This window comes from Neolamprologus brichardi, chromosome 23 (assembly GCF_056152115.1).
Source record: "Neolamprologus brichardi isolate AB-2024 chromosome 23, ASM5615211v1, whole genome shotgun sequence".
Lineage (NCBI taxonomy): Eukaryota > Metazoa > Chordata > Actinopteri > Cichliformes > Cichlidae > Neolamprologus > Neolamprologus brichardi.
This window is the reverse complement of record NC_142125.1, coordinates 42,600,547-42,617,859: the sequence shown is the minus strand read 5'-3', so window position 1 is coordinate 42,617,859 and position 17,313 is coordinate 42,600,547. Positions and strand designations below refer to the sequence as shown.

At 40.9% G+C, this 17,313-nt stretch overlaps 1 protein-coding gene across 2 annotated transcripts in view; it reads left to right on the top strand.

The window, feature by feature from the left end:
* Positions 1-16,829, top strand: part of LOC102781593 (diacylglycerol kinase zeta-like) — an 83,827-nt gene extending 66,998 nt beyond the window's left edge. For both annotated transcript variants that reach the window (XM_087836480.1, XM_087836479.1), the window contains 8 exons: positions 759-848; positions 1,848-1,904; positions 4,513-4,562; positions 8,653-8,693; positions 9,838-9,958; positions 10,239-10,275; positions 10,618-10,717; positions 14,206-16,829. In XM_087836480.1, the coding sequence (XP_087692606.1) occupies positions 759-848; positions 1,848-1,904; positions 4,513-4,562; positions 8,653-8,693; positions 9,838-9,958; positions 10,239-10,275; positions 10,618-10,717; positions 14,206-14,322 (613 nt within the window). In that variant the 3' untranslated portion in view covers positions 14,323-16,829. The remainder of the gene's footprint in view (positions 1-758; positions 849-1,847; positions 1,905-4,512; positions 4,563-8,652; positions 8,694-9,837; positions 9,959-10,238; positions 10,276-10,617; positions 10,718-14,205) is intronic.
* Positions 16,830-17,313: the final 484 nt, after the last annotated feature.

Below are 17,313 nucleotides of genomic sequence, written 5' to 3'. Positions count from 1 at the left end.
TCCTGCTTGGATACCACTGATGGATATCGTGCCATCATACAGGTGTTAACAGTGAGGTAGAGTAAAAACAATGTTAACACATCACAACATGTGTTTTTAAGGCCGGCTGAGAGTTTTGTAGATACAGTAACATGATGCTGCTCCCACCTCAGAGAACTGGCATTACACAGATGACCACAAAGGTTTGCTTTTCAGGAAAATGGGAACAATGGTACCACAACCACATCAGTGCTGGGATAAAGCACTATGTGTCCTCTCTATTTTCTCTTGGTGCCATAGATTTGGGACTTAGTGAGACTCCCTCGGCTGCTACCAGTTTCATATGTTTTGAAAATTCAGAGAATTTCACACAGCGGCTGTTTCTTCTTGCTTTGCCCTAAGCTTGTCCTACTTTTACAGCCCTTAAAATGCTTTATACTTCCTTCCTCTGTTCTCTACCCATGCCTTTACCTCAATCATGCTCATTATCACACCGTTTACTTCTTTAACCACACCGAGGAAGGACCAAAACGCTGCAGAACGTCCCTGTGAATCTGTCTAAAACACGTCTCTCTCGTCACTAAGTGTAAAGTCGTGACTGGTTCATCATTTCTCTCTCTGTGTCAAATATTCATAAGGATGTTGTTGAGATCTCACATGCACATGCAGGTGTTTTCATGCATACGTGAAGCTTCAGAGCTCAGTGGATCTGTGATCTGTGCCATGAAGTCCTGGCTGCATGCTCACTCTACCTTTGTTTCCTTTGTGTTCTGCTGTAGTTCTTCCCCAAGGCAGCACATGAACAGTGACAGCACAGAAGCAGAAGTTTTGACGCACAATGAAGAACCTGTGACCAGCAAACTCAGCCGGTTAGTGACTCTTAAATGTGCACCGTGTTTTTTATGTGTTTTGTGTCGCAGCTCTCGTCTGTTTGGCTTCCAGCCTGCAGCTTGCTGGGTTATGTTTTTAACAGTGTCTCTCTCCAGAACTAGAGATGAGGGATAGTCAGGTTAATGACCACAGAGGAATCAGTGAGGAAGAGGAGGAGGGTCTAAGCAGTCTTTTTATCCTCTTAAAGTTGTTTTTCTATCGATCTGGCCATGTGTTGTGTTACTGCACAGCAGAACAGCGTGGATGGTAATGTAACTGTTGGAGGTCTAAGTCATCATCAGTGATAACCCCAAACATATCCTAACCCTAAGTTTTGACTTGGAAAAAAAAAGAAATCTTTCTGGTTCGTGTCAGTAAACATTTTCCTCGTCCACCGACCGCCAAGACATGAAAGAACAACTGACCTATTCTGCAGGCAGCAGGTTGGGTTTATCACTGATGCTGACGTCAACCCTCAAACGTTGTGAAGCCCTGTTGGTGCATCCAGCCAACGATGCCGAGATAAACACAGACTAGTGTTGAAGATAACAGCGATGATGATCAGAGTATATGGATGTATAAATGTCTGTGTCGTCTCCTCAGCTTAACCAAACTTTGCACAAACATCATCACACATGCAAAGAATACGAACATCTATATTTCTTTAAATGATTTATTATAACTTCCACATGTTTGCATTTCTGTATGTAGTATGTTCAGTTTGAAACTGTAATTTTCTTCTAAGCTTTTGTCAATAATAAAAGAATAAAAACATATATACATGTAAAAAAATAAATATGTAATAAAAATTAAAACTACTAACAAGATGCTTGAAATGAATGAACGCGATCAGCAAACACCATTACTCCAAATATAAAAAATAAGATGCGCACACATCGAAGCCGGCCGTATAGCTTTAACAGTGTTCATCTATTTACAGCAAAGAGTATTGATTTTACTATTTAGCATCATTGAAACCTTTTAAATGTATTCTGCAGAGCGGGTTGTATCCATCGTTCCAACACAACGGCTGCAGATACCAACCAAAGGCAAAGGTAAGTATGCTTAAAAACACTTTTAAACCACTTCATCAGTACACAACACCTCTACATAAACAGTTTTTCCTACCTTTCATCAGGCTGTGAACGCCTCATAACACACTGGCTCCTTGGTTAGGACCAGATTAGCTTGGTTTTAAATGCTTTTATATAATTGATGTTGAAACAAAGCCTCCCGAGTGTGTGTGTGATGCTGTCCACAATTACACTTTATTCAGTTCAGGTCACTTTTATTTGTATAAAAGTATAGTATAGTATAGCGCCAAATCAGAACAACTCTGAGATCAATAACACAGACAAACCCTGTCGATCACATACAGGATATCTCTGTGTCTCTGAAGCCTGCCTCCTATATCTTTATATACGTTAGAAACTGTGAGCGATACATTTACAGTTTCTCATGTACATGTATGAGACAGGTTTCTGATTTGGTAGCTCGGTCATGTAACTCTACTTAAGCTGCACTAGGAGACATGATGGGCACTCAGGAGTGTGATGTGATTTGATGAAGACTGTTGTTGATGGTGTGATGTGAGTTAATGTTTTACTAATAGTTTTCATCCATTAATGATGAAACCAGTCAGTTTGAGTCACGTCACATATCTCTGCTCATTAAAACATAATAGTGCTCATTAAAACGTTATTGCACTGAATAATGAGTACAAGTGGTTTTGCACCCTAAACAGCTGTGAGAGATCACTTGCTGTACTTGTGATCTTAGGCTATAGTCTCTGTTTACACAGCACACTTTTGTCTGGAAAAAAACATTTTTGTACACGCATAAAATTGCAGTAGAGTAGTTTATTTCTGGATGAGGAAGTATGTCCTAACAGACTGGTGTAACATGTGTGGCATCAGAAAAACATAAATTCAACTAGAAAAAGTTGCATTTCCTGCGAAAATGCAGTGTGAATGCCTCGTAGTGGAATCTGCTGAAAACTGCAGAAGAAGTAAAACTGTGCTGAGAGGAGGTGAAGAAACCGAAAATTCTGCAGGTGAAGAAACCGAAAATTCTGCAGGTGAAGAAACAGAAATTTGTACTGAAAAAAGGTGAAAAAGTTAAACTGTCTGCTGGAAGGAAATGTTGCCATGAGCGGGGTTCAAACCCGGGCCTCCTCGTGTCAAAGCTGCTCAGCTCACTGAGCCAAACTGGTTCTCGGTTAATTGATAACAGGTGAAGAAACTGAAGATTCTGCTAAAAAGAGTTAAAAAAAAAAGTTGAACTGTTAACTGAAGAAATTGTTGCCATGAGCAGGGTTCGAACCTGGGCCTCCCGCTCTGAGAACGGCTGCTCATCTCACTGAGCTAAAACATGTCTCAGCCCGGTGAGCCAAACTGGTGATTACACCTACCGTCCTATTCAGGAAAATGGGCCAGAAAATGGCATAAAAAGCTTAATATCTCAAAAAGTATAACAGTTATGAGCACGAAAAGATATAGCAGGAATTAGCAGAAGGAGCAGAACAGTTTAAAGTTTGAATGGTGAAAACCGGCTGAAAACTGAGGGAGGAGTTAACCAGCAAAGGTCAGAGCAGCTAGAATAAGGTAGAAGAAAGAGAAACAGGATGTCAATAGTGTGAATGAGTTCGTCCATTTTTAGACATTTCTTGTTAAGTCAAGTTTGGGAATCAGGCGTCATCACTGACACGACGCTGGCTGGTTCTACCCCTGAGTGCAGTCTCCAGCTCCATCCAGCTGTGTCACCTGCCAAAGGCCCCGTAACATACTGAAGGATGCTTCACCCTGCGAAGACAATGGGCGCGGTTATATCACATTCCTGCTTTGATGCTGCCTCTGGAGCTGATCCCACACAAAGCACTGCTTGCATCATACGACAGTTCGAGCAGAAGTGGAAGTAGAGGGTTTCAAAAGTGTCCCAGAAATAACATGGAGGTTATTTTTGAATTAAAGCTGCACAGAGCAGGTGAGTTGGCTGAGGGATGGCATGTAGAGTCTGCTCAAACTTCACAGAGACTGAGCTTCTGCAGACTGAACGTTTACTCTGGAAACATTTTTTCATATTCATATGTACTGAAAGTGTTAAACACCAAACGGCAGCAACAAGATTCCTTCACTTTCTGCCAAAGCCTCGATTTTGATTTCACTGAAAACAATGAAATTACGATGGCATATCCAGGCCAGCTGATCGCTCTCCACAAAGAGCTAACAAAGCTACTGAACTGTTTTCAGACAAAGGTTTCGAGGTTGCATTAAAGCAGATATAACCTGCTCTCTGACAGATGATTATTGGGATACCTGACTGATCAGTAACATTCAGACTGGAGGCAGAAACCAGAACGCTGCTGCTAGTCTGGCTGCACAGTCTGTGTATTTGTAGGCCGTGATTGTTTGGAGACACTTTGCCTCTGACCAGGCGACTTGTGCAGTCATCTTGTGATGGTTGCACGCTCAGCCTCTTGGTAATGAAATTGTTGCCATAACTACTTGAATCACCGAATCCAAAACGATTCAGTGCAGCCACTGATGTTTCCTGGCTGAAAGCAGGTTGCTGTGCTGTTTTTGCTACACTGTGACTGAAGCATGAAAGAACACAGTAGTTATTGTGAACAGGCGATCAGCGTGTTTGGTGTCGTTGTTTCTCCAGATGGGAAAAGAGCCAAAAGATGAGCGAAACAGAAAAGGAGAGAGAAAAAGGTAATGCACGCCACGCACACACACACACGCACACACAGTATCGAGGGCTTGACTTGTAGGACCCGACTGAATGATAGCTGATTTCTTCACTCAAACATTTGGCTCCACACAGAGCTGAACGTGTACCTGACACGTCTGTGTGAAAGTCAGAGAAGAGACTCAAAGACTCTTTTCTTCTCTGACACATTTCCTCCGACTCGCTCTGCCTGCACTCGTTCTAGCATGCTGGAGTCATACGGTGGCAGCCGTGGCTTCCTCTTCTGTCAGCACCTCTGTGCTTTTGTTTCTTTGGGATGTTGCATGTTTTCACTTGGTTTGGCAGTAGGTTTGTGTTTTAGATGAATACGACCCAGTTGTTGCTGTCAGTTATTAAAGTCGTCATTAAGAACAATAATAACTGCTAATACAGGAGTGTTATTCATGAAAATTGCCAGTTGAGAGTTGAGAGTGAGCTGCTGCATAGGGACACATTCATATTTCCACTGGTCACATGTGTTTTAAAATGGACTGATTCTTATTCTGCACTCAGAGCTTCATACAACACGCCACATTCAGCCACACAAGCACCGTCTTCTACGCTTTTAAGTGCTTCTAGTAGGGATGCAACGATACCAATTTTTTCAAACCGATACGATACCGATACTTGGATCTGAGTACTTGCCGATACAGAGTACAAAACCCGATACTTCTACCACACACACACACACACACACACACACACACACACACACACACACACACACACACACACACACACTCAAATACAATGAATTGGAAGACAGGTTTTATTTTATTCTCTGCCGATAAAAAATAAAATCTTAATAAAAATAAGCACTTCTGTTAAATTATTGCAGAGTCTCCACATTGTAATTTAACAAAAACTATTGGCACTGTCTCGAGCTTTCAGAATAATAAATAAACACTTCTGTTTGGAATAAAATAAATACAAATTAGGTTTGAGAATAAAATAAACTTTTAAATTATTGCTGAGTGTCCATATTGTAAACAAACAAACAAAATAACGAAAGTATTTGGCATTGACGAACGAACTCCCCATCTGCCCGTGGATCATCAGTCCACTGTGCCGTTAAACCAAGGACTGACATCGCACACACTGCTTGTCTTTACCTCTTCAGAAAGTTTTGGCACCATTATCTCCCTGATGTGTGGGCGGTTGGGAATTTCATATCGCAGCTCGAGTATGCTGAGAAGACGGTGCAATCCTATGTTTTCCACGACCGGCATTGGCTGGTCATCCAGAGCGATAAAATGAGTCGAGCCTCTGTTATTTTAACTGCCCGTGGATTTTCTCTTGACATTTTTCATCGCTTTTCCAAAACCTGAGTTAAAGTTGGCTGTTCCACACTGCTGACATTTTGTTTAGCCTAGCTACAGCAGCCCCCAGTTTCTCTTTTTTATCTGGAGCCGCCAGTCTCACTCGCCTGTGCCTGTTTAGCGCGGGATGTCCCCCTAGTGGCCAATCTAAAAAACTACAACAGAAATGACAAGTCACCCTCTGATTAATGAAACAAGTTGGTATCGGTTCATGGTATCGGTTAACTTTTACGAGTATGAGTACACACACATTTTACAGTATCGGCCCCGATACCCGATACCAGTATCGGTATCGGTGCATCCCTAGCTTCTAGCTAACATTCACACACTGTGGATGGACGCATCACAGAGGGCGTTAGTATCGTGCTCATGCAGACTGAGGGAGCCAGGGATCGACCCACCAACCTTCTAATCGACCTCCTCACCTACAGCTACGCCGCTACACCTACTGAATTGCCAGAAATGTGGATATCATGTATCCCATTGTTTGTGGTATTTTTACATCATGTATTTTAAAACCATATGCTCAACATCTGCTTCAAAAAAAACAGATGCAACAAAAGTCTGTACAAGTTGTGTAGTTCCAAAAACACCTGAAGAAGAATGTCACACTGAATTTGGTCGGACAAAAGGTCAGGAAGAGCAGCGGTCCCCAACTTTTTTTGCGCCACGGACCGGTTTATGCCCGACAATATTTTCATGGACCGGCCTTTAAGGTGTCGCGGATAAATAAAACAAAATAAAACTAGTACCTGTACCGAAAAAAATAAGATTTATTCATAACACACGTGAAAAGACCCAGGAAAACCGAGTAAACGATAAAAACGATAACAAAATAACACTGAAAACCGATACAAACCCTGAAAACTAAACATTTCACACCTGAGCCTCAACTCTCGCGGCCCGGTACCAAACGACTCACGGACCGGTACCGGTCCGAGGCCCGGGGGTTGGGGACCGCTGAGTAAGAGGATTTACTGTAAAAAGATTGGCCAACAAATAAAAATAGGGAGGGATTACTCACTGGAAAGAAAGTTTGGGCAAATGGCTCAATAACGAAAAAATAATGTATCCCAACAGTTATTCTACAAATAAGTTCTCTTTCATGAGCCACAGCAGATCATGTGATTAAAAGGAATGATGTTGTGGAGTTACGCTTCCACATCCAACCCTCTGTCACTGTTCGTAGTTCAGCCAGAAAGACAAAAATCCATTTACTGTAAACAAAGGCAGGAAATCCCACCATCTTCACGGGGAAGAGTGTGACTCACTGCTCTGTAGTCTGACGACTCCAAATCTGTCACAACTCCTCTGTGATTAAGAGTGAAACCATCTGGCTTAACGGGGAAGCCTTTACTTCAATGGCAAATCACATCCTGCACAATGCCAATGCACCGTGGCAGCGTTCCTGTTGTTGACTGTGTGCTACAAGAAGAAGAAGCAAAGATTATTCAAGTGAAGTAACACAAAGCCAGGTGTGGGCTGTGGTGGAAAAGCCTTAAACATACATGTGTGAAAACACTGGGAATCCCAACACGCTGCAAAAACGTCCCAGTTTAATATTGTTTACTCTGAAATGAACACATTTAGTTTAATGTGATACAAACAGTAACCATCAGTGAGTCTATGGCTGCTGCAGACTGTAAACATTAGTTTCAGGTGCAGCACTGTGTGTATGACTGTGAGTGGACACGCAGGATGTTCAACATGTGAGGCTCGTGTCCTGTTTTCGTTACGTTTGTTTTAATGAAATGTGACTCCAGGCTTTCTTTCTTGCGTACACGCATACATCTGCTTTCATCCACACGCAGACGCAGCTCCCATAAGGGTCAGACAGGCTGACTGCATCAAACTGAAGAGTTCAATGGACCAAGTGACGTGTGCGAGTGTTTGTGCGTTTGTGTGTTTGTGTGTCCTCCTTCTACCTTTTCTCCTTTCTTGTGTCGTAAGACTGAATCTTATTTTCTCTGGTTTACTTAATTCTTTCCCTCGGCTAAATTCATTTAATTCACAGTGTGTGTTTGGTTTTGTTGTGTGTGTGCGACTGTGTGTGTGTTGTTTTTGATTTGTCTTACAGCTACAAACGCTCTTAGAGGTTTTTGAAGTCTTTCTCTCCCCCTCCTTTCACTCACTCTTTGCACCCCTCTCTCTCTTTCTGTCTCACTCTCTCTCTCACACACACACACACACACACACACACACACCCTAAGCCTAACATAACTGGATTAGGACTCAGCTACTAAAGAGAGAGGGAGTGAAAGCAAGTATTGAGGTCAACCTAATAAACATTCATCTCATATCTCGGCTTAGACAGACACACACCAACTGTTTCACCCGGTAACAACACTGTGAACAGTTTTCATGGGGATGTTCAATATAATGATGATCCTTTGTGGCGTTATCTAATCATTCAGCTCCTGCACTGTAGCCACAGAGAGCCTGATCCCTGTTCACTTCATCATTTCCATTAGAACATAAAATGCCAGCTATCACTACAAACATGACTCAGTAAATACACCAATTATCCGTGTAATAAATATACAAAATAATTATTGTGTCACAGCACTGAAGCTGTTTCTAATATTCTGACCCTCGTGGATGTAATAATCATTTACTGCCCGTACATGTTTTTTTTTACTTGTTTCTGTAAATGTCCAAAAAGTGGACACGATGATGTGTTTGGGTGTTTATGCAGATGCTTTCTGTAACAATGAAACTGTGTTTTTGTTTTTGCATTCTCTCTCTGTCTCGTTAGAAATGTTGATGGATTGTGTGAAGAACAAGGACTTGAAGAAGGTAAGCACTGATAAGTGTTTGCATATTTCTTTATTTGTCCATAACTTAAGGAAGTTGCATGGAAACACGTTGCTCTTGGACACCGCTCTCACACCTTTCGCATCCTTTCCATGTGTTAACATCTCATTGTGATGCATTTAGACTTTAATTACAAATTTAGTTTGTTATCAGCTTAACCCTTTAAAGCCGGTCGGAGCGGGCACGCTCTGTTTTGCGTAACTACTTTTAAATCCCGGTAGCTCTGCAACCACGTGAGCTAGCGCAATAATTTTTTTTGCATATGAAACCGGAGGAGTTGTACTTACATCTTATGCCATCAGCTTGTCCTCGGTCACAGTTTCCTTCCACATATAGCTTTGCAAAAACTGCATAAAAAGCACTTGTAGCAACAAAAACATAATATTCCAGAAACACGCTTTGCCGATCCGATCAGCTGTTCATAACACTTCCTACGTTGGAATAGACGTCAGCGCGAACTTTTGCATGTCCACCATGACCTGCCCGAAACCGGAAGTGATGTCATTTTTGCGGAAATGTAGTTTTTTACCATCAGGGCCTCATGAGCCTATACTGGTGTTTTTAAAAGTTATGTTTGACTTTATGACTTTCTGTGTGGTTTCTGGGATGCTTAGGACTCATATTGCACTGCTGGAAATAGTTTATTTTGATGCATATGCTGCTTTTTTGCAAATTTGCATTATAATATTTATTTTCATTTTTCCTGCAGTATATGAAAATTGGTGTATTTCAAAAATAAAACTATGAAGACACTCAAAATAAATTTCCTGTGGTGGGAAACTATTTTGTGCAACTTTTTTGTATTTACAGTTTTGAGGGATAAGCCTCTTAAATTTCTCTAACTACAAATATATGTTAAAAAAACAAAAACGATTTTCAATTTTTTTGTAGTTTATTGCACTTTTTTGCAATTGATGTAATTACTATGCACTTAATGCAGACATATTATTAAAATTTAGGCTGTAATGGTTGTATTGATGTATAGCAACTTGAAATGCTCCCAAAAATGGCTCCACAGCATGTAAACATATAATATAAGCTCTGGCGGACTTGGTTCTATGGTAGGTCTTAAAGGGTTAAAAAAGCCTTTCTGTTAACGTTTTTCTCGCCTGTATTTCACCTGCAGCTGCAGGAGCTGCACCTGAGGGGAGCCGACCTCACCGTCCTGGACCAGTCAGGGTGGAGCTTGCTACACCATGCTGTTAGTACAGGAAGCAAGGACATGGTGCGCTACATCCTTGACAATGGTAACAGAAAAGCATCGAGTGGAGATGAAGATCTAGTATTTACAGTAATGAAAAACATGCTGAACTAGTTCTGTCAGGCTGTGGCAGAGCTCCATCCACCCGTGGGATCACCTCACAGCGCTATGACTGTGAACATACTGCTACCACTGTTGCTAATAATAAGATGATGCTGCAAATGTGCAGAAACTCTAATTAAAGGTTAAAAGCCAGTTTGCATAGTTGGATGAACCCTGTGTGTCTACAGTTATTCCTCCTTCTCTCTGTCTTCTCTGTCTTCCAGCACCAAGTGAGCTGATTGATGTCACTGAGAAACTGCAGTAAGTATGTGAAACATTTAGATGTTACAGTAGGAACAAATAACTTGAGGGGATTTGTTTAGGGCTGCATGTTAACACTAGTCTTAGAATAATAACGAGCTTTGTGTGTTCTCTATCTGCTATAAAATGACTGTTTTCAAGCTTTGATGATGATGCCAATGAGCTCGGGTCTCTTTCTGTTGCCTGGCATTCCAACAAGTGTAGAAAACATTAAAGAGAATAAACATAAAAGCCAAACAGGATCAGTCGGTGCCTCTTCATCAGCTGTGTTTCACTCCCAGCATACATGAAATACAGCTCGCTCTCTTCTTTTCTCTCTGCTGCTGCATCACGGACCACCAGTGGGGAGACGGTTCTTCATCAGGCTGCGTCGCTGTGTCACAGGACTATCTGTCATTATCTGGTAGAAGCAGGAGCCTCGCTCATGAAAACAGACCTGCTGGTAGGTTCAGTAGCGTTTACAGTTCTCCATGACTCTGTGAAACAAAAAGGAAACGCCCTCCTTCTTTGAATAAGTTGCTTTTTATATTTGCAGACTGATTCATGTAGCTCACGATCACAGACCAAACTACATACACACAGTTGTGTTTTTGCCATCGTTACTGAGTAATCACCGATGGCTGGCTGGAAAAGGGAGATGTCCAAAAGTGACTTGACGATGTTTCTGTCACAGAGATAAAATTAGTGGGTTGTAGATTTTTCCATAAAGATGTATACTGACACCGTCTGCTCTTCTGGGTAAATAAGTGACTCCCCCCTCTCTGAAGCTTTAGTCATGACCTAAAGTTTAACCCTTTAAAACCGGTCAGAGCAGCACGCTCTGTTTTGCATAACTATTTTTAAATCCTGGTAGCTCTGCAACCACGTGAGCTAGCGCAATAATTTTTTTTGCATATGAAACTGGAGGAGTTGTACTTACATCTTATGCCATCAGCTTGTCCTCGGTCACAGTTTCCTTCCACATATAACTTTGCAAAAACTGCATAAAAAGCACTTGCAGCAACAAAAACATAATATTCCAGAAACACGCTTTGCCGATCCGATCAGCTGTTTGTAACACTTCCTACGTCCATCAGCGCGAACTATCGCATGTCCGCCATGACCTGCCCGAAACCGGAAGTGGCGTCATTTTTGCGGAAATGTAGTTTTTTACCATCAGGGCCTCATGAGCCTATACTGGTGTTTTTAAAAGTTATCTTTGACTTTATGACTTTCTGTGTGGTTTCTGGGATGCTTAGGACTCATATTGCACTGCTGGAAATAGTTTATTTTGATGCATATGCTGCTTTTTTGCAAATTTGCATCATAATGTTTATTTTCGTTTTTCCTGCAGTGTATAAAAATTGGTGTATTTCAAAAATAAAACTATGAAGACACTCAAAATAAATTTCCTGTGGTGGGAAACTATTTTGTGCGACTTTTTTGTATTTACAGTTTTGAGGGATAAGCCTCTTAAATTTCTCTAACTAGAAATATATGTTAAAAAAACAAAAACATTTTCAATTTTTCTGTAGTTTATGGACTTTTTTGCAATTTATGTAATTACTATGCACTTAATGCAGACATATTATTAAAATCCAGGCTGTAATGGTTGTATTGATGTATAGCAACTTGAAATGCTCCCAAAAATGGCTCCACAGCATGTAAACATATAATATAAGCTCTGGCGGACTTGGTTCTATGGTCGGTCTTAAAGGGTTAAGAGAGGTCGGGTGATGCAAGAAGACGGTGCTGAAGCACGCAGGTGAATGTACAACGAAGTGGTTTAAAAGGAAGAAAATTGCATGTTGTGACCAATCTGTGCAGAAATCCTTTCAGTTCCAAAGCTTCACACACGTTTTGTTCCATTTTGTCTTTCTCAGCCCCGGAGTACGTCGAGTCTTCTTTACTTTAATCGTTTCAGTGAAGAAGCGCGATCCACACAGCTAAAATCTGCCTTTTCAGAGAATAAAGCACCAACACAAATGTGGAGAACATATGTGTGAAACACTCGCTCAGGAAGCATTTCAGAGGGGAGCTGATGAACGACTGCACATTTTGATGAATGCAGTGCAAAAATAGCACCATTGCAGTTGCTTTAGCACATGTTTGTGTTCTGGTCTCAAATATGTTTCTTTCTTAGTTTTTCTATGGAGGTTTTAACTGCACAGAAAAAGCTCTTAGCTCACTGGACTCAGCAATGACCTAGATACTGAGGGGAGGAGAGGGGGGAGGATGCAGAGAGAAAACAAGAGAAGTTTTAACATCCACCATAAAGTACTTTGTTTCCTCTTAAAATGTCTCTGCACTTGGACTCTCTCGCTCTTCCTGGAGCGTAAACCTGACCCTGTTCCCACAGATTCAGATCCTTGGCTCGACCGCTGTTATGGTTGTGCTTCGGACTGGGCGATACATCGAGTTTTTAATATATCGATTTCTTTTTATATGAGGTGTGACAATATCGTTTATGTCGATGTTACGTTATAATTATACTCGTGGAGCCGCAAGTTTGCCTCTTTCGTCCACTCTTGTCTCCACGCTGTTACTCTGCCTCGCCCCTCCCCCTCCCCCATCGCTTCACCTGCAGGCGACGACCAGACGGCCACGGCAGCTATCACAGAGGAGCTGCTCGGCAAACAGAAAACATTTGAAGATGATTATTTTAGTGCTGCAGCGTTACTCTAAAATGACGTTAACGCCGTAACTGCATTAACGCGACAAATCTCCGTTAGCGAGTTAGCGCAGGTCGCCCCGTGCGTGGTGCAGGCAGCACTACCAGCATCTTCACCATTTACAACAGCAACAAAAGTGCAAAATGAAGAGTGTGTGAAACTGTGCTGCATCCCAGACCGTCTCCCAGCATCCTGCCCCGAAACAAACCACCTTACAAAACCTGTATACCGTATTTTTCGGACTATAACCTCACACTAAAATCCTTTCATTTTCTCAAGAATCATCAGCGCTCCTTATGCATGAGTCCTGGTTGTGCTTACTGACCACAAACTGATTTTATGTACACGGCGCTCAGCAATCTGTCAAAAATGTTTCAGTACGACTTTGCTAAGCTACGAAGCTGCGAAGAGCATTACGGCTACCGTAGTATCCGTAATATTACCGTACTGTGTGTGTATAAGGACCATAAATGGCGTCTGTAAGAGACACGGTTACAAAGAGGGTTTCAAACTGCAGGCCGTCAGTCACGCAGCAGAACAGAGCAGCTGCTTGTTATTCTGCTCTGCGTCTGTTCGTTTACATTTTGACTGCACGATTGTGAGCTTTTTGTTATGCACAAAAACAACATAGTTTTCTTTTATTTATGGAGCATTATTATTTAATAAATGCTGATCATTTCTATAAGTTTTGCACGTACATCTATGCTGTATGTTAATAAATGTGCCTGTGTGAGATCTGGGACACAGCTTTGACTAAACTCTCTTTTTGTTCTTACTTTATGGCTGTAAAATAATATTGAGATATATATCGTCATCCAGCTAAAGATCGGGATATGAATTTTGGGTCATATCGCGCAGCTCTAGTTGTGGTCATATTTTTTTCCACATATTGTAATTAAGTAAATAGATTTATGTCCCAACAACATGAACACAAATGAAGCACCCACACTGTGAAGCAGCTTCTATCCTCAGTTCTTTGGTTTTTAGTGCTGCTGAGTCTTGATTGGTGAGCTGGTTGCTCTGTGTTGGGCCGCCTCCGACACAGAGAAGGAAGCAAATGAGAAACGTTTCTAAAAAGCTTCGTTTTCTGCTGGGATTGCATCTCAGAAACTGGGAGGAACCTGTGCAGTGAAACAGCATGACTGAGCTGCATTAAACACAGTTTTGTTTTGATCATGTAAACAGTTTAATGCAAACACAGTTCAGTGCGCTAACACAAAGCTCTTTGTCATACAGAAACAATCATTTTTGAGTGTAATGCTGCGCGTCTCTTCTTCAGGGCGACACTCCTAAGAACAGGGCGGAGAAGGCCGAAGATGCTGAACTGGCAGCGTACCTGGAGAACCGACAGCATTACCAGATGATCCAGAGAGAGGATCAGGAGACAGCTGTCTGAGATGTTTGAACTCTCCTTGAACACGGATGAAGGTTTTGTCTCCTTCCTCATGTTGACCAGACAGAACGTGTTTTTGCCTTTGTGCAAGTTGAGCTGGACGCAGGTTCCAGTTTACTGCCGACAGCCCTCAAAGTGAAGCTGAGGTGCCAAACGTGGGTTAAATAGCCGGGCTTGCGTTAACTGAAGCTACGCACATTTTCAGAAGTTTATTAAGTCGTTTTGATATTTTGATGTTAAATAGCTTAGTAAGAATAATAATATTGATTTAAATATCTGGTGAAATTCTCTGACATCAGTTTGGGGAATTGTGGGGTGGGCGGGGCTTTTCGTATGATTATTAAATACACAACAAACACAAAACCTAACCTGTCAGAAACTACAGACACTGTATGTGTAGATCAGAGATCATACAGGATGCAGACCGGAGCTCGACGGATAATTAAAAAGTTAAAAGAGTCGACGCGTTCAAGGCCAAAGTCCTGTGTAGTAAAATACACATGTGACTAATAAACATCCGAATCAGTAGCTGGATAAAAACCACACACACTTTGTAGACACATATCGTGACCTGATGGTAAACAGGATACAAAGCATGAAGAAATTAAACATTTTCCAAAGTCGAATTCTTTCAGTTTTTTAATTCCTTTGAATATTGAAGGACACAGAAAACTTTTACATCCACCAAATTCACAAATGTGTGTTAGGACGACACGTTCAACACGTCCAACATGCTCCGCTTTAACATTTATTGAATGTCCAACAAGGACGCTGAGAGCAGAGCAGCCTCGACCTCGCAGGTAAAAAGAAGAGTTGGTCCAAACCACGAGGACCATGAACGCCTCCAGTTCATTTTATGAAGGTTATTGGCGTCGTCTGTATAAATGCTGTTAGATTAATACTTGAACTAAGCCTTAAAATATTTTCCAGTTCTGTGCTTTTGTTTCATAAATGATGCTGGTATGTTCACAGAGGTTTTACTGATGATACCGTTTGTAGCCAGAAAACTCAAACTGATGGCCTCGTGATTCCTCTTGAATAATTTCAGCACAAATAATGTTTCAGCAGAAGAGATCTGAATGTATTTAATGAACGTAACAGTGGATTGGCAGACGCATGTTGTAGTAGGTGGAACAGGAAGTGCTGTGCGTGTCACAGACGTCATTACCCCAACAGAACCAGGAAACAGCCAATGAGTCGAGGCTTTACTGGAGACACAGGGTTAACGCACAGAACTGATCTGTGTTGTTTGCACATTGTCACACAACACTGTTATTATAAGACATGGATCATAAGGCCCTAAAGATTGAACACATCTAGAATTAAAGCCTTCGTGTCTTTGATCATTCCTGCTAATAAAGTTGATTCACCACAACAAAAGAGCGGTTTTTCATTCAGTGACTGTGGGGGAGGCGTTATATTAAAGTATAATGATGTCAAATTAGATCAAATCGATTTAAGTTAAACAAATCTAATTCGATATAACAGATGGAGCAATTAAGAAATATATTTTGGAATATTTACATCAGTAAAATTGATTCCATCAGCGGTTTGTGACTGCAAATGAAGATGTAGCTCATCGAGAGCTTCCTTAGTTTCATCTTTATTGTTTTTTCTGTGTGTTTTAAAAGGCAGTAACTATTAGGCCGTCCCCTAACAAAGAAAAGTGTTGTTTTTAAATATGTTTTAAATGAGTAATTACACGTTGGCACAGTGATGCAGTAGAAGCGCTGCAACAGCATAGAGATCAAGAAAATCCGTGTTTTTTGTTACGTATGAAGACAAAAGATCAAAATTTGAAACGACTCTAAACATAGTGAGGACATCTACAAGCAACAAGATAAACATGTTACCACTCATCACATGGCTCTTTGATTGGTTTTAGTTTTAGATTTTCCAGCAATACTAAAATATTTGAACAGGAAACAGGAAGAATTTCAAAATAAAGTTTTCCACACTGCTTTGACATGAAGTAAATATGATGTGCAGAAACCTCTATTTTAATGTTAGTTTCCTTTTGGGGGGGATTTCAGTGACTTTGTCAAAGTGTATTATAGAGTTTACTGTACAAAGGTCAGACCCGAGCGCAGCACCTACTGAATCCTTTCAAACCAAAACCAAAAGTCTGCCCAATTTTACAGACTTTTTTCTTTTGTTTTGCTTGTAACTTTCAGCATTTGAGCTTTTTTGACGTCTTAAGGTTTGCGTTGGAGTTCTTGTGATGTAAAGTTAGGATTTGTTTTTCAATCATCTGTTGCCAATGTTGTTTTTTTCAAGGGAATTCTTTGTTGAAACATTTGTATGAAATAGTTTAAATCGCAATTATCAACAATTATGTGTTTTTATCTTTCATTATCTCCGCATGTACTAATTGGTTTTAACTCCAGTTTGTTTTGAGAGGAATGTAAAGATAATAAAACAAAGAGGAGGTCGTTTGTTTTTTTATGGTGTCTTTTGCTTTTTATGCATGTAAAAGTACACCAAAAAAGCCATTAAAGTTTTTCAATTTCTTCCTGCTCATGAGTGATTATATTTACACATTCAAACAGCACTTTTATTGTAAATGCATGTAAATATCAGATTGCGAATGCCTTGTTTGTTGCCAAACTGAATGGCCTCTCCACATGCTTTCTAACTCTACCGTTGCTCCTACGATCTGATTTTCAGAAGCTAGGATAGAAGGATGCGCTCTGCCAGGTGAATACAAATGCAGTGCCAGCCTGCTCATGTGATACTTGACTCTCTGATGCAGAGATATTATTTTATTGTGAAGGACTCAAACTCATTCAGTTTGTAAGCGAACAATAATTCAAATATCTGAAAGATTCACTAGAAATTTGATTTGCATTGTTTCTGGTTTCAGCTGTTGTGGACTGGAGATGTCAGAGTCCAGTAAGCAACAAGTCAACTTTCTCTTTTTTACCAGTTTCCCCGGCTGCTGTTACTGAAGTCACCGTTACATACACAACATTAAATAAACAGAAAAGGGTGCAA